The sequence below is a fragment of the Neolamprologus brichardi genome, chromosome 3 (assembly GCF_056152115.1).
Source record: "Neolamprologus brichardi isolate AB-2024 chromosome 3, ASM5615211v1, whole genome shotgun sequence".
NCBI classification, from domain to species: Eukaryota; Metazoa; Chordata; class Actinopteri; order Cichliformes; family Cichlidae; genus Neolamprologus; species Neolamprologus brichardi.
The window spans coordinates 12,533,183-12,558,616 of NC_142106.1; the positions used below are offsets into that span (position 1 = coordinate 12,533,183).

Here is a 25,434-nt window from a genome sequence, read left to right on the forward strand (position 1 = left end):
AGGCTTACGACTGATTTTATGCACTCTATCTACTGACTTAGCATCGTTAGCCTCAGCTCTAGAGTCACCTCGCAAGGAGGATTGTTGTCGCTTTACCTCTTCGCTTTGCCTCGCCATGTTGATAGCCCTCGGCAAAGTCAAATCTGGGTCAAGCTGCATGCGTTCTGACAGCCGTTTGTCCGTGAGACCGACAACGAGCCTATCACGTATCAGCTCATCATGTAGCACTCCATAGTTGCAATGTTCTGCTAGCGCATACAGTGCTGTTACAAAAGCATCCACTGTCTCATTTTCTCCCTGTCGGCGCATATTGAATTTGGCGCGCTCATAGATCACATTTTTCTTCACAATGAAAAAAGCCTGGAAACCATCACGTACCCCCTCATACGTTGTCCTTTGCTCCGCTGTTAAACTCAGACCGCGAAGCACATCGTCCGCCTCGTCTCCCATGCAGTAAATCAACGTGTTGACTTGGTTTTCCTCCGAGCTGACGTTCAAATTACTGGCGAGACGGAATCTCTCGAACCTCCGTATCCATTTGGACCACTCCTGCGGTTTTGAAAAGTCGAAGGATTCCGGTGGCTGGATGCTGAATGTCGCGCTCGGCCCCGCCGGTGCTCTCCGTGCAGTCTCATCCGCCATATTTTCCCCTCGTTTTTTCCGCGAGTTCCGTCAGACACAGGTTCATTCAGTCGAGGTTATATGGATCAGTACAGGACTTCTGACACCATGTCGTGTTATTCAATTATACGCGGGTCCACTGTACGATTCATAACCACGCTTTATTTTTATGTTCCTGCTCTGCTGCCGCATAACATAACATTCTATACAAAACACACACCGGTCTCGCCCTCTAGCTGCCATCAGCCTAACTACACTGACCGGGTGCATTAACATCTACTGTACAATGCAATTACACCACATCCACAGCAAAATGTTTGCTCATACTCTGCCGAACCAAACGACATTGGTCAGAGTTATATTACAATTTAATGTTTTAAAAAATGTTTTTAAGTTTGTTTTTTATTTTGTTCATTTTAGGAATTTAAAAAAAAAACATTTAAGAAAATAGTTCCCACGCGCAGTCAGGGTGGGGCCTCGCGGAAACGTTGTCTTAGTATCAATCCGCAGTGTGCTATAAATTCGAAGAAGCGCCAGAAGCAAACCGGCGGCTGTTCTGTGTGCAAAGCAGGAAATTCTAATTCGTATCTCATATCGTCTTTTTGATTATGGAAAATATTAATAGAGTTAACATGATCAAAACAGGCATTATTAGCGAAAAACAACTCAATTGGATTGATTTAAAGAGTGCCTCTGTTGCATATAATTTAAGGTTTTCTGCATACACACAGAACAACAACATCTGCCGCACCGCATTCCTGGTTCTGCTGCTAATCACGGCTGCCTCAGCCTCCGAAAGTAAGTAGAAACCAGCTTTATTTCTTTTGACTGAACTTTCTGCAGTCTGCCGGTTGTTGTGCTGGGCCTCTTAAACGCATTCTTTATACTTCGGTGTTTTCACTCATTTATTTATTCATTTTCATTCTCTTTCAGTTCACTTACATTTAAGAAAGTCACAGGAGGAATTCACACCAGTGCAATTTAACAAATTTATAATTAGTCATTGGTTTCCTCGGGAGGTTGTTGTTCCCCAACCACCAGACGTTCACTGATGTGTGAAGAGATTTTGGGGAGACCACAATGTGCGTGTCACCAAAATCGTGCCTCTTTGTTTTTATAGACAGATGCTGTGTTTAATGATTGGAAACTTTTAGGTTTTAATTTTAGAAAGCTCAACATTATCAATGACTTCTCAACTTTACTGAAGTCATGGACTGTCTGTCAGACACATGGGGATGGGCACATTTCTTTATTTTCTTTATTTTCTATGAATGGTAAGAAATTGATAACAGCATGTATGTAATCACTAAATCAGCAGTCTGCCCTTAAACATCTGTTGTAGCTGAAACTGTTCTGTACACCTCCACTGAGTCAGTGCGAAAACACAGTTGGTTCATATCACTGTACTTCTTTTCTTCTTCTTTTTGATTGGCTAATTTAATTAGTGGGAAACTCCTGTTATACAGACTTCAACTGAGGATGCTTTGAGAATGTTGTTTCTAATTAAAAGATCAGTGAACCAGGTATCAAAAAAGTTCTCTATCTCCTTTGGCACAGTACAGACCACTGGTCTCTTCTACATCACCATTGCTGTAGAAGTTAACAGTTTATTCCATTTAACCTCTACACTCGGTTTCCTTTTTCAGTCCAGACAAAGACAGCTGAATCCGGACAAGACGTCACTTTGCCATGTCAAGCTCCAAACAACAACATGATAGGTGTAACGTGGAGGAGAGCTGACCTGGGGGGAGAATATGTCTATTTGAACCGCCAAAGGGTACCTCAGCCACAGAAGCAGCATCCATCTTTTAAGAACCGGGTGGATCTGCAGGACAAAGAGATGAAGGATAGAGACATGTCTTTGATTCTGAAGAAGGTGACGACTAATGACACTGGAACATACGAGTGTCGTGTCTTCATGGAGGAAACGCAATCATGGTTGTACAGCGGCAACATCACACTGAGAGTTGTTGATCCTCCTGGATCTGTTGGACTGAAAGTTGATCTGTCAGTTATTTTGCTGTTTTTGTTTTGTATTTCCCTAGTTGTGATCAACATCATCATTTTTGTGATCTGTAGCAGACAATGGAAAAAATACCCTATCTTAAAAAAAATATGTTCATTCTTAACTAAAACCTCTCAATTACCAAATATTAATGGTTATGAGTCAGTTAATGATGATAACAACGTATAACAATGACATATTTTTTTTAATATTGCAAATATAAGCCTCGTGATAATATTTTTAAACGATGTATTTAAAAAATATAAAAAAAAAAAAAAAAAAAAAAAAAAAAACCCACCCAACTCCCCTTTCCCCTTTTACCCCACTCCTTGAATTGCCACCTTATCGTGGTGGAGGGGTTTGTGAGCTCAGACGATCCTGGGAGCTGAGTTGTCTGGAGCGTTCAGCTCCTGGTAGGGTCTCCCATGACAAACAGGTCCCAGGTGATGAGCCAGACTAAGAGCAATTCATGTGCACTGCAGCATCTATCAGTATTTACACTGTAAATGCTTCATTTGTTTTATTTATTAAGAAAATAATGCAATAATGCAGTTAATGTGTTTTAATAAAAAAGACATTTAAAAGTCAGTTTTGTTTTTTTGTTTCATTTACTGACATGCATATAAATACAAAACGATATGTGAATATACTTTATTAACATAGTGGCATAAAAACTAGTGTGTGTGTGTGTGTGTGTGTGTGTGTGTGTGTGTGTGTGCATGCATGTACCTGAGGATTGTAATTCTTTACATGAGTTTTCACAGATAAAATTTACAGTTTTGTGTTATTTATATAGCCATCAAATCACAACACCGGTTGCTTCAAGGCGGTTTATATTGTAAGGTAAAGATCCAACAATAGTACAAATAAAATGGAGAAAACCTATGACACCCTTATGAGCAAGCACTTTGGCGGAGTGAAAACTACACGTTGGTGTTTGCAGCATGTGATCATGTTCCTGTAGGTCTCACTGAAAACCTGCTGTTCCAGTTTCAGACAAAGAAAGAAACCACAAGAATTCAGCTCCAGGCAACAGCAAACGAAAAACACAGAGACAAACTGCAGCACTGAGGGGTGAAAAACACTCAATCACTTTCATGCTCAAGCTGATTTTTAAATATGAACAAATCTGACATAAAAACATTGACAAATAAGGTTTTAGATCAGTTATCCTCTCTGTAGAACACTTGATGTTAATATTCATTAAAAAGTGGCGTCAGATTGACGGTACTGATCTTCTTGGAATAAAGTCTGTAACAAAGGGACTCAAATTAAGTTGAATTTAAAGTTTTGCGGTTCCTAGTGAGGCTGTGTGAGAGAAAACAGGCAATCGAATGTTCACTTTTATCTCCACAAATGTCTTCCTGGTCAGAGCTCCTGTTCCTGTTTTTCCACAGAGAACAGGCAGATTCTGCATGTTAAAAATAAGATAATATTGTTTTTATTCATGTATTATTATTATTATTATTATTATTATTATTATTTATTCACTCATTTACTTTTTAATGAATGATTGACTGATTGATTTTTGTTTATTAACCCTTTCTCTTCTTTTTCTCTATTTTAAATTTCTGAGACAGATGACAAAACCATCATGTGATCAAAATAAACCTGCTGAATAATTAATAAACAACACAAAACAATTTAAAATGTTTAGTGTGGAGGTGGTGGACCAGACTGAGTTCCATTTAAATATTCCTGTTTATTTTAGTTGATCACAAATCTGTCTGAGTAACATCAGAATAGTTTTTCTTTGTTTTTAAATCATGTTCTTCACACTGCCTTGAATGAACCACAGATCCACACGTAAATGGCTAACGTGTGCTTTTCTATTTAAACAGTTTATGTCATTGAAATCAACACTTTTCAAGATAAACCTGTGTAGAAACTCAACAAACTACAGTTTTTAAACTCATCTCACCTGTGAGCCATGCTCTGAATAACCCTCATCACTCAGGTCACAGATGAACTCTAAGCTCAGACTTCTGCACTGCTTCCGAGCGCTTTATTCTCCAGTGTGTGCCTTTATGGGTTTTTTTTGTGTGTGGCATGAATTCTGTTCCCATTTATTTATTTTTTCCTCTGTTCTTTGATTTTTAATAATAATAATAATAATAATAATAATAATAATAATAATAATAATAATAATAATGGATTGCATTTATATAGCGCTTTTCGGGACCCCTCAAAGCGCTTTACAATACCACTATTCATTCACTCTCACATTCACACACTGGTGGAGGCAGTTACAGTTGTAGCCACAGCTGTCCTTGGACAGACTGACAGAAGCAAGGCTGCCATATTGCGCCATCGGCCCCTCTGGCCATTTTTATATGTGTGCACGGTGCATTTTTAGGCTATTATTACTTCAGAGTGAAAACAACATTCAAAGCAGTCAGTTAGAAAGTTTCTGGTCTGGTTATTCACTGATTTTGAATCTTCTGGTGACATAAAGATCTCTGCATATGTCTCAGATGGATTAACAGAAACAATGCTGCAGGTTTTCCTTGTTAAAACTGGAGAAAAAAAAAACATTTTTTACAATAAAAAGGCTCAACAATTCGAAAGTGTTCAAAACTGAAAGTGCTTCAGGTTGGATTTTAACCCTGTGAGGCTGCTCTGATCAACAACACGGACTTTACTTACCTTTACTTACCAGTTGATTGACAGGAGGAATCTCTGAATGTGGAAACACTCATTACCTCTGACACGCGCAAATGGACTGAAAACATACTGTATTTGACTGGAATGCAGTTCAGCAGGTTTTGGGTGAGCTAGTTTCTCGGAGACTCCTGAGCTGCACTGACATGTTTTTGTGTGTCATCACCTGATTAGCATCGCTGTCATCATCCTGCTTAAATCTAAATATTTCCTCCTTGCTCCATTGTTTCCCTCATGTCTCTGTACAAACTGCAATAACAGTAAAGTTTAAATTCTCTTTGTCTCAGTTGTTCACAGACGTCGTTCTGGTCAAACAGAATTAACTATATATTAAAACTAATAAAAATATTGATAACAATAAATAAAATATGAATGACTCCATATAAACTGGACACACAAACTCTCTCTTTGCTTTATATCCTATGTGTCCATGTATGTTTACACATTACAATGAATCACCTGTTTCACTTTTTCTGAGTAAACTATAATGACATTAGACTTGCACTGCACTCTATCATGAATGAAACATGCAAGTCTGTCAGGTCTGTGTTCACTTCGTTAACTTAACTGGGATGTTTGTTTGGAAAAGTGCGACAGAACTGAGCTCAGTACTACAAACAAAGCCAAACTCACAGTGCTTTTGTGGAACCACTAATAAAATGTTAAATATGTCAATTCTGTAAATGTACATTTTTCTTAGATGATTTATTTATTTTTATTTTGCAGTTGGAAACTGTTTTCTCTGACTGAGCTCCATCATGTTTGTCTTCACTGACTCTTCATCCCAGATGTTTTGAACAAGGCCCCACATATTTCCGTTTCAGGCACTTAATAAAACCAGCATCAGACCTTAATATGGAGCATCAGAGAGAAGGAGACAGCTTCAGTTTATTTCAGTGGATCACAGCCTGTGAGATAAGAGCATGTGTGGATTGAGTGACATCAGGAACATTTTTGTCAATTTATTTTCATACATTTGACTTTGACCGACATAATTAGCTCACTTGCTCATGAGGTGAGGTATTGCTAACTACCGTGAGCACAAAATGTGATTTATTTATTTTTTACATTACATGATTTATTTCATTGAACAGTTAATGCCATTGGGTTTAGAATTTTTTTAGATAAACCTGTGTACAAAACAAGCAAACAAACATTAAGAGTTTAAGTAGCTGTCTGCTGTTATAAACAACACATCTGTGGTTGATAAACCTAGAGAGCTGACTGACAGGAGGAATGTCATGACGTGTGTGTACTGGTGGAAAATGTAAAGAGGAACACGGAAACATTCATCATCTCTAAAACACAAAAACACAGTAAACGTATCTGTTTGACTGGCATGCAGTTCAACAGCTTATTAGTGAGTTTGTTTCTCAGAAGCATCTCAGGGTGACGTCACATGATTTGATGTGTGAAAAGCAGGATTCATCCTGGACAGGTCACAGGTCTCTTGCAGGGTCCACACAATCCACACAGGGAGAACATGTAAACTCCACACTGAAAGGCTCAGTAGATTCAAACCTCAAACCTGCTGACTGTGAGGCGACAGTGCTAAACACTAAGCAACAGCAATCTCTGCAGCACCATGTCCCTAATTCTGTGCACACATGTGTATAATATAACATCTTAAAAACACATTCAGAAAATTATGGTTACAACAGCTACTTCACTTTAGATGTCTTCAATTATATTTAGCTTTTATTTCAATAACAGTTACAATAATAATAAAAAAACAACACAATAAATGAATGAATCAAAATAGATCTAAATGAAGAAATACTTAAATACTTAAGAAATACTTAAGGGAACTTTACACTAACATCACATACAAATATGCAAGTATAAAAATGGTGTGATGATGAAATGTAAGCAGGTATTTCATCACATGGATTGAGCTCTGAGATATTTACAAGCCAGAAAAATAAAATTTCAAAATGACGTACTAAACCACAGGACAGTTAAAAGACACATAAATAAAATCTAGATGTTAAGTAATTGCCTCCATGGTTCTGCACGCACACACGCATTCCTCTTCTCTGACACACAGACAGTAAAAATGTCTTTGTTTCACTGTTTATAGTCAGTTTGTTTCACACACACACCTGAAGATGAAGTCAAATGCAGTAATCAGTGCAGCACCCTGAAATCCCAAAAGCTTTACAAATGTGTAAAAAATTATTTGGCCCAGACAGCACTGCTGTGACTTCGTGTTTCTCATCACTTACTGAGATGAAGATGAGACAGAAGACTTTGTATCTGTTTATTTGAACATTTGATCATGTAAGCAAACCTGTGACTGAGTTCCACAACTCCCCTACATGCATCATCATTTGTGGGCTACAGCATTTAAACACTGAACCATCTGATGTGTGTCATATTGTGTAATGTGGTGGTACTGGTGGAAAACTTCAGTGAAGAGTAGATGACCTCTGGCTCTGATGAAAACTCAGAACACACACACACAGAAAATTTTGATTTGAAATCCAGTGATCTCTGAGGTGTTCTTGCTTGAATAAATGGTGGTCAATAGTTTTCTCGATTTCCCTCAAAACTTATCTGAGAACCTTTGTAAGTTTGGAAGTAATTGTAAGAAGACAGGCCTAAAGTCACAGTCTGGCTTTGCTGCTGGGCATAAGAAATACATACGAATTTCAAGTTTCAACCAGAGTGACCATGGGTATTTCTCTATAAAGATTATAAAGATAAGTAGTTTTTGTATTGGTAAGATTTTTAATGATAAACCTGTGTGCAAAACCAATAAAGGAACATTAACAGTTTAAGTAGCTATCTCCTGTCCTGAACATTTATTTATGTGTTTTGTTTTGTTCTCTACCCAGAGAGCTGACTGACAGGAGGAATGTCAGGATGGGTGTGTACTAATGGAAAATGTAAAGAGGAATGCGGAAACTTTCATCATCTCTGAAACAATAGAAATATCTGTTTGACTGGCATGCAGTTCAACAGCTTATTAGTGAGTTTGTTTTTCAGAAGCATCTCAGGGTGACGTCACATGATTTGGATTTCATCAGCCAACGCTACCTATCAACCTATCCCAACTTTGATGTGAGAAAAGCAGGATACATCCTGGACAGGTCACAGGTCTGTTACAGGTCAGCACACGTACACAGATATGCAGCCACTTTAGGAGTTAGTAAATGTAACATGTGTGTCTTTGTACTGTAGGAGGAAGCTGTCCAGAGAGAATCCACACAGGGAGAACGTGTAAACTCCGTGTGTCATTTTTGACCCCACAGGGTGTTTTTCTTCAAAATCTTTAAAATGAAAAGTTGTAATATATTCATATTCCAGGTATTCCTCATAAAAAATGTTTGTAACCTGAGGCCATTTGCATTTTTATTTATTTTTTCATTAATTTAAAAAAAATGCAGTTTTTGTATCACTACCCCACTCTTCCACAAGTGGGGTCAAAAATGACCCCAAGCAGTTCCTGTGGAATCTTCTATGGAACTTTCATTCTTAGCAACTCTGACTGACCCACTTACACTTCTGATGGATCAGGAATAAATTTTTACACAGTAACATACATGATTTATAGTCAGGGCTGCTCATAAGTGGTCCGCAGGTGCACATTCGCTGTCAAAATAAAAAGTATTCCTGGAAATTCAGAGAATACACGCTTCTTTTGCGGTGGAGGAACACCAAAGTAATTGCTTACAGAGCTTGCTTCTTCAACATCTTTAAGAGTTCTGAACAAATGTCTGTCCTCCTCCAGAACATCTAATGTACGCAAACGCGCGTTCCAACTTCTTATCTGGTACGCGTCTTTTATTTTGACAGCGAATGTGCACCTGAGGACCATTTATGTGCAGCCCTGTTTATAGTTTCCTGTGCATTTCAAACATTGTCCTTGAGGCCAGCAAGGATCCCTGTGGATCTTGCCCTACAAATGATCCAGGATGGATGGGATGAAGAGCCCATCGGAGGCATTGACTCGGAAATGGACATCTCCGATATAGAGGACCCAGACTATTGTCCCCCCCACTGAACAAGGCCAGTCAGACACAGAGGAGTCCTCTGATGAGTCCTCTGAAGAGGAAATGGATATTGAGTCTAACAGAATGAGCCCCTCTTACTGCTCTAGCCACAATATTCTGAATTAGTCAGCCAGGGCTTGCACCTGGGTTTAGTACTGTCTCCCCAATAGATGCATGGAAGATGTTCATGTCTGAAAATATAATAGAAGAGGTGCTGTCATACACAAACATGGAGGCACTAAGAGAAGCCACAGACAGGGGAAAGAGTGGAAAAATGTAATCAAACATAAGCTCCTGGCCTTCATTTGATTGACCATTCTTGCAGGAAGTGAGAAGAACTGGGATGTACCAGTCGGTGTGTTTTTTGGGAATAACCCATTGTACAAGGCCACTATGTCAATTCAAAGATTTGAACTGATGCCTGATGGCTTATGGGTAAAAACTGTCTGTGTCTGGGATCTGAATGCTCCTGAACCGCCTGCCGGATGGCAGGAGTGTAAAAAGTCGGTGGCTGGGATCAGAGAGAATCTGCTGCGTCTTCCTCAGGTGCACAGTTTACAGTGTTGTCTGGTTTTAAATATTTTAATCACAAAAATTCCTCAGATGAATTAACACAAGCTTTGCTGCAGGTTTTATTAAATACACAGAAATGTTAGTCTGAAACATAAAGGCTCAGCAAAATGAAGCTATTCGAGCTCTGTGGGTGTCTGGTGGTCCGCTTTAAACCCTGTAAAGCTGTTCTGCTTACCAGAATGGATATTTACCTATGCATTTTCACTTTAAAAAAAGTTTAACAAACCCAGAGAACAAACCTGTTTCTCCATCACCTGTTCAGCTCTGAGGATTCAGACATCTCCTGGTTTCATCTTCATGTTTCCATCTCACCAGATATCCAACCCGATATCATGAACAGCAGCTTTTACAGCTGTGGCTCCAGCAAACATCAGCTGATATTAGAAGTTAATATTAAATAAATTTTAACAACAGCTGATCAAGCTTAAACGTGCTGCTGTTGTTTAGCACGACATCCACTGGTTTCCTCTTTCTGGTGCAAAGTGGGAGATAAATGTAGCTTGCCATTGCCAGTGTGTGAATGTGTGTGTGAATGGGTGGATGACTGAATGTGTAAAGCTCTTTGGGGTCCTTAGGGACTAAGTAAAGCGCTATACAAATGCAGGCCATTTACCATTTACCATCTTTCTCTCATGGCAGTAAAGTTAAAAGCTCCTTCTCAGTCATTCAGACGTGAAAAACAATTTAATGTTAAAACACTGTAGAAACTATTAAAACAATGAGTCTGTGTGTGTGTTCCTTCTGTTTTCACATTACGATGATCACCTGTTTTCCATTTTCCAAGTAAAATGTTCCAATCCTCATGGTGCCTTTGTGGAAACAGGACATTAGGCAACCACCAGTAAAATGTTAAATATGTGAATTCTGTAAAGTTAAGGTTTTTCTACTTGCTAAAATTAGATTTCTGTTAATTAATTAATTATTATTTTGCAGCTGTAAACAGTTTTTTGTGTCTGAGCTCCATCTTGTTGCTCTTCACAAGATTGGGGCCCACATATTTCTGCCTGTTTCAGGTGAGAGACAACCATTCACACTCACATTCACACCTATGAGCAATTTAGAATGACGACTTATCCTAACCCCACTAACTGCATGTCTTTGGACTGTGGGAGGAAGCTGGAGTGTCCAGAGATAATCCACACAGGTACAGGGAGAACATGTAAACATGCATCAGGGCCCAGCTCTGCCTGAAGAGCACAAGTTTGCTACAAGACACCGAAATTAAACTGAAACCTGCAAAGTTCATTACAAGCCTGTGAGTGTAAACACAGAACAAAATGGATGATTTTGTATTTTAAAGTTCAGCTTTACCTCCCCCGATGTTTGTCACTTTGACAGAGGACGTGTTAAACTGACAAAATAGAATGAATTCAACATTAAATACACGTGTGCTGATCGCAGCATTGAAAGGCTGATGTGAAAACAGTGGCATCACCTTGCATCGACTCCTGTCAAGTCATGTCAGCTGCTCAAAGCTGAGTACAGCAGGTTGAGCGGTAGGTCATAAATATTGATGAAAGTCAAATTTGGTTATGAATGAATGTAACAAAAACAATAATAAATGAACATTTAAAAAGCATGTGAGCAGTTGGGTGTGTCACTTCTCATGCTGCTGCTAAAGTCTGTGGATTCAGTTCTGCTGCTGAAGCTCAGAGAGCTGCACGCTGTCCTTGGTGCTGAAACACCAGAGCTGGACAAAGAGCTCCAGAGAAGTCGTTTGACCAGCAAGTCAGTAAAATACCTGCAGAGTGTCAGGAGACTTTTGTATCAGCTCACTCTGTGTTTCTTTAATGACTTACGTTGTGTTCATTTAGTCATGAGCTATACACCTAACTAAAATGATTTTCAGTTAAGAGTTTGAATAAGTGTTAAGAGGTTAATACAACTAACTCAATATATTTCATCTCATTCTCAATATGCTAATCTTAGGTTACCTTATATGTTCATTTAATATAGAAGATTTAATTTCAGTCAACATAATTTGGAGTGGCAAAGCTGTTGTGTGTCTTTTGAGTGAAACTGTGTGAAATGAAAGAGCTGTATACTTTCTATACTGGCCCCAGCACTGTAGATAGAATATATGTAAACAACATAAAAGTCAGGAAAGAAGACACAAGCAGCAGGTGTATCAAGCAGGAAGTAGGCAACCCTGAGAGGAGATGCTGTGAAGGTTAAAGGTCAGATGAAAACCATCATGTGTTGGTCACACTGAAGCTCCTCTGCTGCCACCTACTGGCTCTTATCTTTCTGTGACTGATGCCTTTATACATCATGCAAACACCAAGTGGAGCTGTATTAGGAACACCTTGCTGGTACTGGGTTGCATCTACCTCAGCACCTGTGTAGCTCAGCAGAGAGATCAGAACTATACAAGACACATAAACAAAACCTTGTTAAACGTTGTTCATCAAAGTTGCTAAACTAAATCAAAACCATCAGCAAAGCCTTTTAATGAAAACATTGAAGAGCGGCTGGAAGAAATGGTAAATGGCCTGTATTTGTATAGCGCTTTATTAGTCCCTAAGGACCCCAAAGCGCTTTACACATCCAGTCATTCACCCATTCACAGACTGGTGACGGCAAGCTACATTGTAGCCCCAGCTGCCCTGGGGCACACTGACAGAGGCGAGGCTCCTGCACTGGGCCCTCTCTGGCCCACCAACGGGTGAAGTGTCTTGCTCAAGGACACAATGACCGAGACTGTCCGAGCTGGGGCTCGAACCAGCAACCTTCGGATTATAAGACGAACAGCCAACTCTTGAGCCACAATCCCCCCTTGAAAAGGAAAAAAAAACCATCTGCGGTTGGCACAGTACTGCAACCTGATAAATGAGAGAGACCGGGCAGGTCTGCTCCCCAGTGTTATTAACTGAATAACTGACTTGAATAGAACAATAGAAGACCTTTATAGTCAGTGCAATTTACAACAAAATAGTAGGTGTTCCCCACCAACTGTGGAATAAAATAAAATATTAGACAGCAGGAATAAATGACAAACAGGAGAAATTTATACAATCAGCAGGGATATATACAAAAATATACATAAAAATAAGAGAAAGGCACAGAACAAAATAGCAAATTGCAAACTGCTTGGAATTAGTGATGGTGCAAAAGAACAGTGAAGGAAATATGTTGTCTGAATCATTAAAACGCTGCAAATAGAACCCATTAAAAAAATACAGCAAGCATTCTATGAAGCTATGGGGGACACAGACTGATTAAAAAAAATATTAAGATTGCCACAGCAAAATGAGCATGCATCCCCAATCAGATGCTGTGCTTAACCTTGACAGTGCTGGAGGGTTTGTTAGAGCACTTCAGTGTCAGTAGGTGGCAGCACCAGATCATGGTTTCATCTTGGGATGGCAGTTAAACCAAGCTTGAAGCACACACACACACACACACACACACACACACACACACTGTGTGGTGCCAAATGTATAATAAATATTTCAAGTTAACACCTAAACTATCATCTGTGTTTAGGTCACTTCTGTTACCAGATACCAGTCTATGTTATTTTAGGTACTAATGGTCACTGTTGGTGTTACAACAAATAAAATCCACTGCAGTACTGACTGTGACCAGTGATGTAAGTGGTTTACTGATGTGTAATGCCTTCCAAAATAATGTGTCTAAATTAGAAAAAATGTAGTAATACAACACACTACTGTACTGAATTCAGTAATGATATAAAAATGTTGTTGCTGCTTGCATTTGCACAATTGATGGATTAAATATATATCAGATGTGTTTTTTTCCCTGCTACAATCAACTGATGTCAATTTGTGTGCAAGGAGAAGTAAAATGGTGATGTCTACAACTTTTGATGAGTGGAGATAATACTGAGAGGCTAAGTGTGTTGGTAAAGTGTAAACTGCATCAATGACAGAAAACAAATCGCCATCGTAACATCAACTCTGTGTAAAAATCTACAAAAAGAGGACACTTACACCAAGCTAACCAGAGAGAAAATTCTTACGGTTTGATTTCCTTGAATTAAACCACACTTTGTTCTTTTTAGCCGCTGAATGATGTTTGTGCTGTTTTTAGTCTGTGATCGAGGTTAAGCTGTTTGTCTGTTCTTTGTTATCTGCTGAGTAGAGGTGTGAATCAGTTAAAGACAAATTTTCCATCAGTACTTTTCTAAAACCCACAGAACCAAACAACAGGAACGACATATGAGAGCAAAGTTTACTGATGCTGCAGAAGTGACAACATGGTGCTACGCTTATAAATGAAATGAACAAAACACAAAGTTACAGAGGACATTTAAAGTAATGCATTACATTTACATACATTTATATACATTTATATTCTAATTAATGTAGTTATACTATATACAGACAGACTTATACAAACACCGAGAGTGATTATAAGAGTGTATATTATAATGAGAGGACAATACTCAATATAAACAAATAAATATTACAAATTCCTCAGGTCTGATGGCCTGTGTGGACCAGTCTGAGACCAGCAGCTGGACGTCAGTGGTTGGACTTCAGTCCAACTTCTTCAGTGAAGAATAGACAATGTCTGGCTCTGGTTTAAAGTCTGAACTAGTGGATTTTAAACAATATGAGAAGGAAAAACATATTTTATCATAAGGTACAGACTCACACTGTATATACTGTACATTATTATCAGTGGATAAAGCAGGGGGAGCTGCTGTGGTTTTATATGTTTGTTTTTAAAGGACAGTTTGAGGTGGTGAGGTGCAGTTCATTTACATTTTACTTAAAGTCATATTTTCATGCAGAGTTCTAATGTCATCTTGTCTTTTACTTGATAAAAAGTAGAATAAAGAGTTCTGTTTTTATGTTTTATACAAATGTTCATCATCCAGTGATTTACAAATTTACTGCATTGAGGTTGGGTCACGGTGCAGCTGCTGTTTTAACCACGTCGTGACGTCTGTCCTGCATAAAGACATCCTGATCACAGGCATAACAACTCTATGTGAGATGCTGTGGCCGATCATAAACTCTTATAATCTTCTTTAGCTGTTCTATCACAAGCATAAAACAGGTTTACTCATAAATACAAATAAAATGCGTGGAACAAAGAACAGCCCATTAACAGTCCTCACAGACTGACTGGGCCAGGATGCGAGGATGGAAACTATAAAATGATTCAAACCATACCAGTGAAATACAAATCTGTGACATATATTGCATACCTGAAATAAAAACTTGTGAAACTCACCGGGATCTCATCACCTGCCTCCACCTCACACCTCTAAGGCCTCAGTATGCTCGCTGTAATGGTCGCTCACTGCAGCAAAACAATGGGTGTTGCCATTAACACAATATCGCCACTTTAGCACTGCTTTAGGAGAAGATGTCTTCTTCCCATTTTCAAACTTTTGTATGTCTGCATGTCTCTGACCCCCTGCAGTGGAATACCATCAAAATTATGGTAAACACTGACATGGTTGCACACTTGTGAGTTAAACACAGCTGTAGCGACCGCGGCTCAAAATGCCAAGTTATAAAAATCCAGAAGTGACAACCAGCCAATGTGCCACAAAGATTGTGTTACTTGATGTAGGATGTGACGTCAAAATTGGCTTGCGACATCCACGACACAAGCGACTCGTCCAGCATGATGGCACTGTCAGCACGCAGCCATGTTTAAAGAACAATGTCATGCAAAGCAACTTTCCACTAGTGGGCACTTTAGCACAAACAGGTGTGACTCACAGAGTGAGGAGACAGTTTCAGCAATTTTACACATGAGAAAATCCCTCAGACTGTACATGAAGGCAGCTCACTGATTTAAATTTAATCTAGTGTTGAGGTTTTGATTTGATTAACATTCATTAGAAACCCCAAATAGAAAAGCTGTGAACAGAAAAAGTGCCTGTTTAGGATTAAAAGTAATTCAACATTAGTCTTGGTGAAGTAAAATCTTACCAATTTGACTGACTTTACACAAATTGATACTCAACTCTTCAGACAAACAATTTGTTCTGAATCATTTCAGCCACTGAAAGATATCCCTGCTGTTTTTACTCGGTGGTTGAGGGTTAGTTCTTTGTCTGTTCTTTGTTATCTGCTCTGAATAAAAGTGTGTATCAGTTAGAAACACAACTTACATTTTCCATCAGCAATACTTCTGAAACCCACAGAACCACACGACAGGAACAACATGTGACAGAAAAGTTTATTGATGCTGCAGAGAAGGCAGGACAACGCTGCACAGATAACATTCATATTTTAGTTATACAATATACATTCATACAAACACTGAGAGTGTATATTATAATGAGAAGACACTACAGAATATATGCAAATCAACATTGTGTGGCTGTGTGGACCAGTTAGAGACCAGCAGCTGGACGTCAGTGGTTGGACTGGTGGACTACTTCAGTGAGGAGTAGACGACGTCTGGCTCTGGTTTAAAGTCTGAACACAAACACACACAGTTCAACATAAGAAGAATAAACAGCTCTGCAAATGAATCTGTTATATTTATGTAAAGTAAATGAACACAACAGGAGAATGTTAGTGAAAGTATCAGAGCATCACAGTTAACCCTTTAAGACCTACCATAGAACCAAGTCCGCCAGAGCTTATATTATATTTTAACATGCTGTGGAGCCATTTCTGGGAGCATTTCAAGTTGCTATACATCAATACAACCATTATAGCCCAGATTTTAATAATATGCATGCATTAAGTGCATAGTAATTACATAAATTGCAAAAAGGTGCAATAAACTACAAAAAAATTGAAAATCGTTTTTGTTTTTTTACATATTTTTCTAGTTAGAGAAATTTAAGAGGCTTATCACTCAAAACTGTAAATACAAAAAAGTTGCAAAAATAGTTTCCCACCACAGGAAATTTATTTTAAGAGTCTTCATAGTTTTATTTTTGAAATACACCAATTTTTATATACTGCAGGAAAAACAAAAATAAATATTATACTGCAAATTTGCAAAAAAGCAGCATATGCATCAAAATAAACTATTTCCAGCAGTGCAATATGAGTCCTGAGCATCCCAGAAACGACACAGAAAGTCATAAAGTCAAACATAACTTTTATAAACACCAGTATAGGCTCATAAGGCCCCAATGGTAAAAAAAACTACATTTCCGTGAAAATGACGTCAGTTTCGGTTTCGGGGAGGTAATGGCGGACATGCGATAGTTCACGCTGATGGACGTAGGAAGTTTTACAAACAGCTGATCGGATCGGCAAAGCGTGGTTTTGGAATATTATGTTTTTGCTGCTGCAAGTGCTTTTTATGCAGTTTTTGCAAAGCTATATGTGAAAGGAAACCATGACCGAGGACAAGCTGATGTCATAAGATGTAAGTACAACTCCTCCGGTTTCATATGCAAAAAAAATTATTGCGCTAGCTCACGTGGTTGCAGAGCTCCTGGGATTTAAAAATAGTTACGCAAAACAGAGCGTGCCCGCTCCGACCAGTTTTAAATGGTTAAAGTCTGAAGAAGAATAAAATAAAAACTTTATGTCAAAGAGAAGTTTATGTATCTGACATCTTCCAGACACAAACTCAGTTTCATTAAAACACACACAGAGGACACCAATGCAAATACCACAACTTCTAAATGTACTGTTAGTGTTCAGGATGTGTTTTGAAAGAACAGAGTTATTGTTCCTCATGTAGCACAAAGATGATGTGATCATCTTTTTTCTACTTTGGAAAATCACCCTCTGGTTATATTTGGTCACTGGTTATTAACAGTAGGAGAAGAAAAAAACCCCACTAATTTTACCACAACCTACAAAACAGCCCCACACTTTGTAACACACTATCATCAGCACTGTGATGAGAGATCCCAGTTTAGCTTCATATGTCAGCTCATAGAAAACAACAGGAGGAAGTAGCTGATGTTGGTGAGGATGCAGATAAATTCAATGTTTACAGACAACATCAGCACCATTCATTATTAATACATAAAATCCAAAATCAAAATAATAATCTGTACCAAACTGCCCATAAGTTGTGGTTGATATTTCAGCTTCTGGCTGAAGTGACTGAAGAGGATCTTTTAAATGACAAGTTCTTTCAAATGTAACGTTTCAACAAACGTTCAACGCTCAAAGATCTCAAAGATCATCAAACACACAAACAGTTTGTCTCACAGTGTGTTGTAGCTAAAGGTTCAGCTGTTGTTTTTGTTTGCTAATAATGTATCGATACAGGGACAGCAGAAATCGATATTTTGTTACAAAAAAGGTTTTTGTGCTCTGACTTCAGAGCATGTTGATCCTTTTTCTGAGCAAGAATCCTGACATTCCTTCACTGTCCAAATGTGTTTAACTTTTTTTTTGGCAGCAATAAACATGACAGTTTACTTATTTTAATTTAAGACATGTTTTATTTTAATTAAGTTTAAAACTTTTTTATTTAATGTAAAATTATATTTTGTTTTAATTTACTTTCAAATTCTTCAGTTGCTGAAGAGGCTGCATAGTTTTCATAAACTGCATAGTTCAGAATAGCTATAATTGTACCAGATGGTTGATTCAGTTAAGTTGGACTAGACTGTAATACAAACCGTTCAGTTTGTCAACAATAAAACTGAAATGAGAGAAAGACTGAGTGTGAGACTTTGATATTAGATAAAATGAATATTGATAAAGTTTACCTTTATGTACATAATCTGAATATCGCAAAATATTTTTAAAAATTGCAATAATATCGTATCGTGCGTTAAGTATTGTGATAATATCGTATCGTGGGATGTATGGTGATTCCCATCTCTACTGACTATTAAGACTAGTGCACAGAGGAGCTGGGGGCAGATAAATATAACGGCACGAGGGTAAACACGGCACAAGAACTCACACAACAATGTACACACATGGAACCAAAACCTAAGAACTAGAAGTCAGTAAAAACTAAAAAGCTAAGGAGCTAGGAATACTTAAGACAGACACCAAAACCAAGAGACTCACAATGACACATGAAATCAAGGAATAACAATACAAACAGAAAACACTGGACCGTTTCTTCACTCAGAAAAACCAGAACAGGAGAGGAAGAGAGGTTAGATTTAAAGGAAGAAACTGAGGATGGACAAACTCAAATAATCTTCACCGTGTAAAGAATAAAAAATAAACCAGTGTAGGCAACAGGAAGTAAGATGATCTGTGTGTGCGTGTATTTTCATGGTAAAAGCTCTTAAAGTGGAAATTCGGCATCTGATTTATGTTGCTCGGGATCATAAACTGTCAAAATTAATTAATTCGTGAGTTCATTTAACCATTTTTTTATATTTCCTTTGAATATCAACATGAACCCTCAACACACAGCACATTAAAAACTACCTCTGCTTCCTCTGATTGGCTGTTGTTGATAATTGAGGCTTTGCTGTACGTGATGTCATCATCTCCAACTCCTCCCCTGTCAGATAAAAAAAACAGAATGAACAGCAAAGTAATTTCACTGTTTCATAATCACAGCAGGAAACTGTTTAAATAATTTGTGAATATGACGTTAAAATAATTTACAGAACTTTACTCGGAGAAACTAAACCTGAAAGAGAAACGGCTCAGACTCACTTTCAGTTTTCCTTTGAACTTGTAGTCTCACCAGCAGAACCAGTAACACCACAAGAACCAGAACACAGACTGAACTAATAACTGACACAGTGAGGACAAGAGAAAAGAGTGATTGAGAGACACGGTGGAACCAGGAGGAGAGGTGGATGTAGGTGGAGGTGTGGTGGTGTGTTCCCCTAAAATAAAGCAAACACAGTCATTAAGTTGTCGTCACATTGTGAATGTTGAAAGCTGCAGAAACACAGACAGGTGAATGTGTCACCTGTGACAGTGATCCAGCTGGATGGAGACTCTCCATGACCACTGATGTCACACTTGTAGAGGCCTTCATCAGACCTGGAAACATGCTGGATGGTCACGTGACCTGTAGGCCTATTCCCAATGAAGACGCCATCTTTATAGAAAGCAGCTGGGAGGTTGGAGGGAGTGGTCTTTGTTTTACAGAGCAGAGTGACGTCATCTCCCTCCATCACAGGGAGGACGGGACTCTGCAGGATCACTGATCCACCTCAACACAGAGACAAACTACAGCATTTCATCCATTTACACACAGCTTCATCAACACTAACTCCACACACTCAGCTTACCAGTGACTGTCAGGTGAACCATGTTACTGATGGGACCCTCTCTGGACTCACACCAGTAAACTCCACTGTCCAGTGGGTCGATGTAGCTGATGCTACATGAAGAACCAGACCATCTTCCCCACCCATCTCCACACTGAGTCCTCTGTTGTCTGCTTGTGTTTCTCCTCAGAGTCCATCCAGCAGAGCTGTCGTCCTCCTCACAGCTCAGAGTCACAGAGTCATATTCAAAGAAGTGAGAGCTGCTGGGACTCACAGTCAGACGAGCTGTGAGGGTTACAATGCAAAACTGATGATCTGTTGTACTTTCCATTGTGCAACATGAACCCAATCAGGTCATATCAGTGAGCATTTATCAGGTTTAAACTGTGACAGAAGAAGGTTACTGACCTTGGTTTGTTGTGCAGCTCAGCACTGAGATCAGAACTAAAGAGGAAAAGGAAAGGAAAGGTTGGTTTGAGTTTTCACAAACACATCAATTCTGCATCAATTTGTCAGTCAATCAAGTGATGATTCATATTTTCTTCTGTACTGCTGTGTCTGATAAAGAGAAGAGATTCTGTGGTGTAAGTTTTGATTACAAAGTCTGCTGCATGCCTCATGTCAAAATGTGAAACTTGTGATTTGTGAAATGTGATGACTGCAGTCAGACATGAATCACATCTACAGACTTAAACACAGAACACTGATAGAAATAAACTCTACATAAAACATGTTTAATTTACAGGATAAGATGAAACCTTTAACTTTAATTATTTCTATAACAATGTGTCAGAGATTGGTGATTATAGTCTTGTGTAGAAAGAACAGTGTAACATACAGTTTGGTACAGATTATTATTTTGATATTAATGTATTATTAGTGGATGCTGCTGATGTTATCTGTAGACATTTAATTTTTTCTGCTTTTGAGCAAAATCACGCAGAACATAACACTGTTATCTTAATCTGGGGAGAGAGGAGTTTTTGGATTGTTGTTAAACAAGCAAGATTTTTACTACTTTGTTTTCATCCTTAAGACTTGTTGTATGTACTCTTGAAAAGACATCACAAGTAATAGCATTTTTGAAATCACTAAAATGCTGAATTCAGTTTTTCACATCCTGTTTTTTTTTTTTTTTTGTGTAAGATGCGCAAACTTCTCTTTACAGCTGAAATTGGTCTTCTTTATTTTTTAAACTTGCTTTCAATTCTGTTTCACTGTTTATGTCATTTTCTTTCATCTGTCATCAATCAGCAACCAAAAAGTCTGTAAAAATAAACTTTACGTAATTTAAAGAGGTCTTTTACTTACAGAGCAGACATTGCAGAGATGTTTCCTTCATCGTTCCTCTCAGTGATGTGATGTTTTCTCATTTACAGTGTCGGTTGGAAGAAAAAAATTAATCCCCGCCCTCTTGCTCGGTGTGCCTTTTTTGTTTTTGTGCCTTTTCTGATATAGATTGGTGGATTTTTACAAAAGAATTAAGTAGTTTCACAAGAAAGTAAAAAGAAGTTAAAAAACCAGACTGTCCCCCAAAGAAAAAAAAGAAAAAGTATCTCTAAACCAGCTATTCCAGCACGTTTTCATGACCAAACCATGTTTTGAAATTAAGCGACTTCTAGCGCTTATGCACAAAAGGACATGCAGTAGCGGTTTTTTGATACGGGCATTGTGGTGGGGGGCGGCATCACGGACATCAGCAAAAAAAAAAAAAAGAAAAAAAATTGCCCCTACTCATGCTGCCCTGACGTCATGCCAGCGCACACTGAGGATGGCATCTAATAACCAACTCCAAAAATAAAACAAAATAAAAACACACCAAGCAAACACGAAAACCCCAGACATTATAATACAGACTTATAATTTGCACCGATGGTTTTTTCAAAATTCTATACGTCAAAGTGAGCGCGAGAGCCCTCGGTGCGCCTGCTCGTTGCTGAAGTCAAAGTAAACTTTATTGTCATCTCCGCTACATACAGTCCAGTATATAGAGAGACGAGACGACGAGGCTCCAGTTACAGCAGTGCAAGTAAACAAACAATATATATAAGAAGAGTAAAAAAAAATATATACACTTTAGGACTCGGGGTAAAGGGATCAATAACAATTTAAAATCTATAATGTACATTTTGATGATTTAAAGTCTCACACACAACCCATCGAAAGGGGAGGGGGCGGCTGCTTCCAAATAGAGCACATTTCATTCATAATGTTGTAAATCCAAGCCCATTATGTATTCATGATTTGAATCCTGGGTTGTGTGAAATCTCAGAAATAAACCTTAGACAAAGCGAATCTGTGAACTAAGGTGTAGGTGTGTTAGGTTATGTTGTGGTGATTCTCAGGTTGGGGGGTGGGTGTTCATACTGGAGTGCAAAATTACAACCAAGATGGACAAGAAAAGTTAAAAGCCATCAGGTGCTCAGTTTAGAAAAAAGAGAAAAGAGGAGTTGGAGAAATGAGCAAAAGATACAGGTAAGCAGATGTGTCATTGGATAATGGCAGGTCAAAACAATCAATCAGAATCAGAATACTTTATTTGTCATGTTCTGTGGACTCCGTGTTTATGTTTAAGTTTATTATTATTCTGTGGACTTGTTTATTTTGGGGTTCTTTTTATGATTATCCCTAGTGTTTTGTGTCCATTGTACTCCCCTGTTCCACGTTTCACGTTCCTATGTTCTGTGTCCCCCAGCCTGTGTTAAGTTTGCATGTGTAGCATTCAGTCGGTGTGTTTCCTGTTTTATTTTGAAAAAAGGTCTTGTGTTCTGTGTTCATGTGCTTAGTTTTACTCTCCCCTGTCCTGTCTTTAGGTTCCTGTATGTCAGCTGTTGCCCTTGTGTGTTTCCTCTTCCCCTAATCACCTCCCATGTATTTAAGTCCTCTGTTTTCGATGTGTCATTGTCAGGTCGTTCGTTTTCCTCGCCATAGTCACGGTCACTGGGGGCGCCAGAGGGAGTGTTCGCCCAGGGCGCCAAACAGGCTAGGACTGCCACTGATGACAGCTGGGCGCACTAGTAACATTCAGTGGAATAATTTGATACTCAAGAATAAAAATTGTGGATGTGTCCTCAGACCACAGTGGTTACTCTATAGAGCTCATTTTTAGGATTTCTTCTTTTATTATTGTAATTTAGTGAAAGTTACCATTATGTTTAATCTTAGCTCATGAAACTGTTTTTTTAAGAAAACAAAAACAAAAACACTCACTGTATCCATAGTGACATTATAGCCACTCCAAAATGTCTGAATGGTTTATGTTCTTATCTTTAAACAGCTGAAAATATTTAAAAATGAACGCTGTTAAAAAATGTGAAATTCCCTTAATTTTTCTTAAACTCAGTTTAATATATATATATATATATATAGTACCAAATCACAACAAAACTCACCTACCTTAGAAACTAACAACAGTCAGATAAGCCATCAATGAGCAAGCACTAGTTACTTGTATAAGTAAATATCCAAGACAAAGTTGTTGTGAAGAAAGCGCCATCTCTTGGTGACACTCTACAATTGGAGAAGGGACTCCCAGCAACTAACCATTTTTAATATTTTACAATCTTGAAAATAGCTACGCTTTGCTTTAATTACTGTTTTGCACACTCTTGGCATTCTCTCGGTGAGTCACCGGAAATGGTTTTCCAACAGTCCTGAAGGAGTTCCCAGAGATGTTGAGCACTTGCTGGCCCTGTTGCCTTCACTCTGTGGGGTTTATATCAGGTGACCGTGGAGGACAGGTGAAGCACTCCATCACTCTCATCTTGGTCAAATAGCCCTCACACACCCTGGAGGTGTGTTTGGGGTCATTGTCCTGTTGGAATAAAAAAAAATGATGGTCCAACTAAACACAAACTGGATGGGATAACATGTCGCTGCAGGATGCTGTGGTAGACATGCTGGCTCTGTGTGCCTTCAATTTTGAATAAATCCCCAACAGTGTCACCAACAAAGCACCCCCACATCACACCTCCTCCTTCATGCTTCATGGTGGGAACAATGCATGTAGAGAGCATCCTTTCAGCTTTTTGCATCGCATAAAGACATGGCAGGTGGAACCAAAGATCCCAAATTTGGATTCATCAGATCAAAGCACAGATTTCCACTGGTCTAATGTCCATTCCTTGTGTTTTCTGGACCAAACAAATCTCTGCTGTCTGTTTCTTTTCTTAGTAGTGATTTCTTAGCAGCTATTTGACCATAAAGGCCTGATTCACACAGTCTCCTCTGAACAGCTGATGTAGAGATGTGTCTGCTACTGGAACTCTGTGTGACATTTATCTGCGCTCTAATCTGAGTTGCTGTTAATGAAACGGTTCTCCCTCTGAAAACGCTACGTCCAGATGAACAGAATCAACCTTTTGGGAGCACAACTGATGATCCCAACCCCATTAGGATGGCAAGAAATTCCACCAATGAACCCTGACAAGGCACACCTGTGACGGGAAAGCCATTTCAGGTGACTACATCATCAAACTCATTGAGAGAAGACCAAGGGTGTGCAGTGCAGTCAACAAAGCAAAGGGTGGCTACTTTGAGGAAAAGTGATGTAAAACATCAAATGTTTTTATTTGTTGTTGTGCTTAAAAATGTTGGATCTTTTCTGCAGGGGTTTTGGTTTCAAATGCCATGCTTATTTGTTTTGTTTTTTTCTGTTAAATACTTTACTGTCACTCACCATGAAAAACAGAAATATGTGTATGATAAGGGAACATGTAGAAACAACAATAGTGGAATCGTACAAAGCTCAGATGTTTTCCAGTAACCATTCAATAAAAAGGAAAGTGAAAGAGTTCCATTTACTAATGTTTTGTTTATTATGAAGCTACAAGTGGGGCTTTTTATTGTTCCTGTTTCTCACACAACGTTAAAGTTGTTTAGTTAGTTAGAATGATGGTCACAAAAATGATGGAAAAATAACTATATACACACATTGTGCATATGTGTTAGGCTTAACAACAAAGAGACCATGGTTTACATGCACATGCAAACGGTTCTATATTTCATTTTTTTTTTTTTTTTTTTATCTCTGGAAGGATTTGGCACCAGGTTTTAGTTAAATTTAGAAAAAGTTGTTTAGGTTAAAACAAATTTCTTAACAACAGTCACATTGTTCACTGACAAACAACAAGTTTGGATCCCACTCAGGTCAAGGTACGCAAAGGAAACCTCAAATGTAAATGAGCCATGACGGCAGTTTTGGTAGAGCTGCACTAAATGACATACCGGGAAAGAGAGCAGCCTGAAAGCATTTATGACAGAAATGTAAACATATACCAACACAAATCTTGAGCTTTTAGTCAGGGTAAAAGAGCACTGAAAGAAAAATTATTGTTTTTTTTTTTAATTTGTTAAAGTTTTCTCACTAAATACAGCACACCAATAACATTTAAAAATATTTTTAGTAACTTTTTAAAGATGAAGTCTGTAAGATGCCTTAGCAAACAAATAAAGCTAAGAAAACCACCTTTGTG

At 38.4% G+C, this 25,434-nt stretch overlaps 1 protein-coding gene across 1 annotated transcript in view; it reads right to left on the bottom strand.

Annotated features, from left to right (window-relative positions):
• Positions 1–25,434, bottom strand: part of LOC148103525 (cell adhesion molecule CEACAM1-like) — a 207,349-nt gene that overhangs the window by 89,949 nt on the left and 91,966 nt on the right. The window contains exon 3 of the mRNA XM_087838759.1: positions 2,024–2,035. Within this exon, the coding sequence (XP_087694885.1) occupies positions 2,024–2,035 (12 nt within the window). The remainder of the gene's footprint in view (positions 1–2,023; positions 2,036–25,434) is intronic.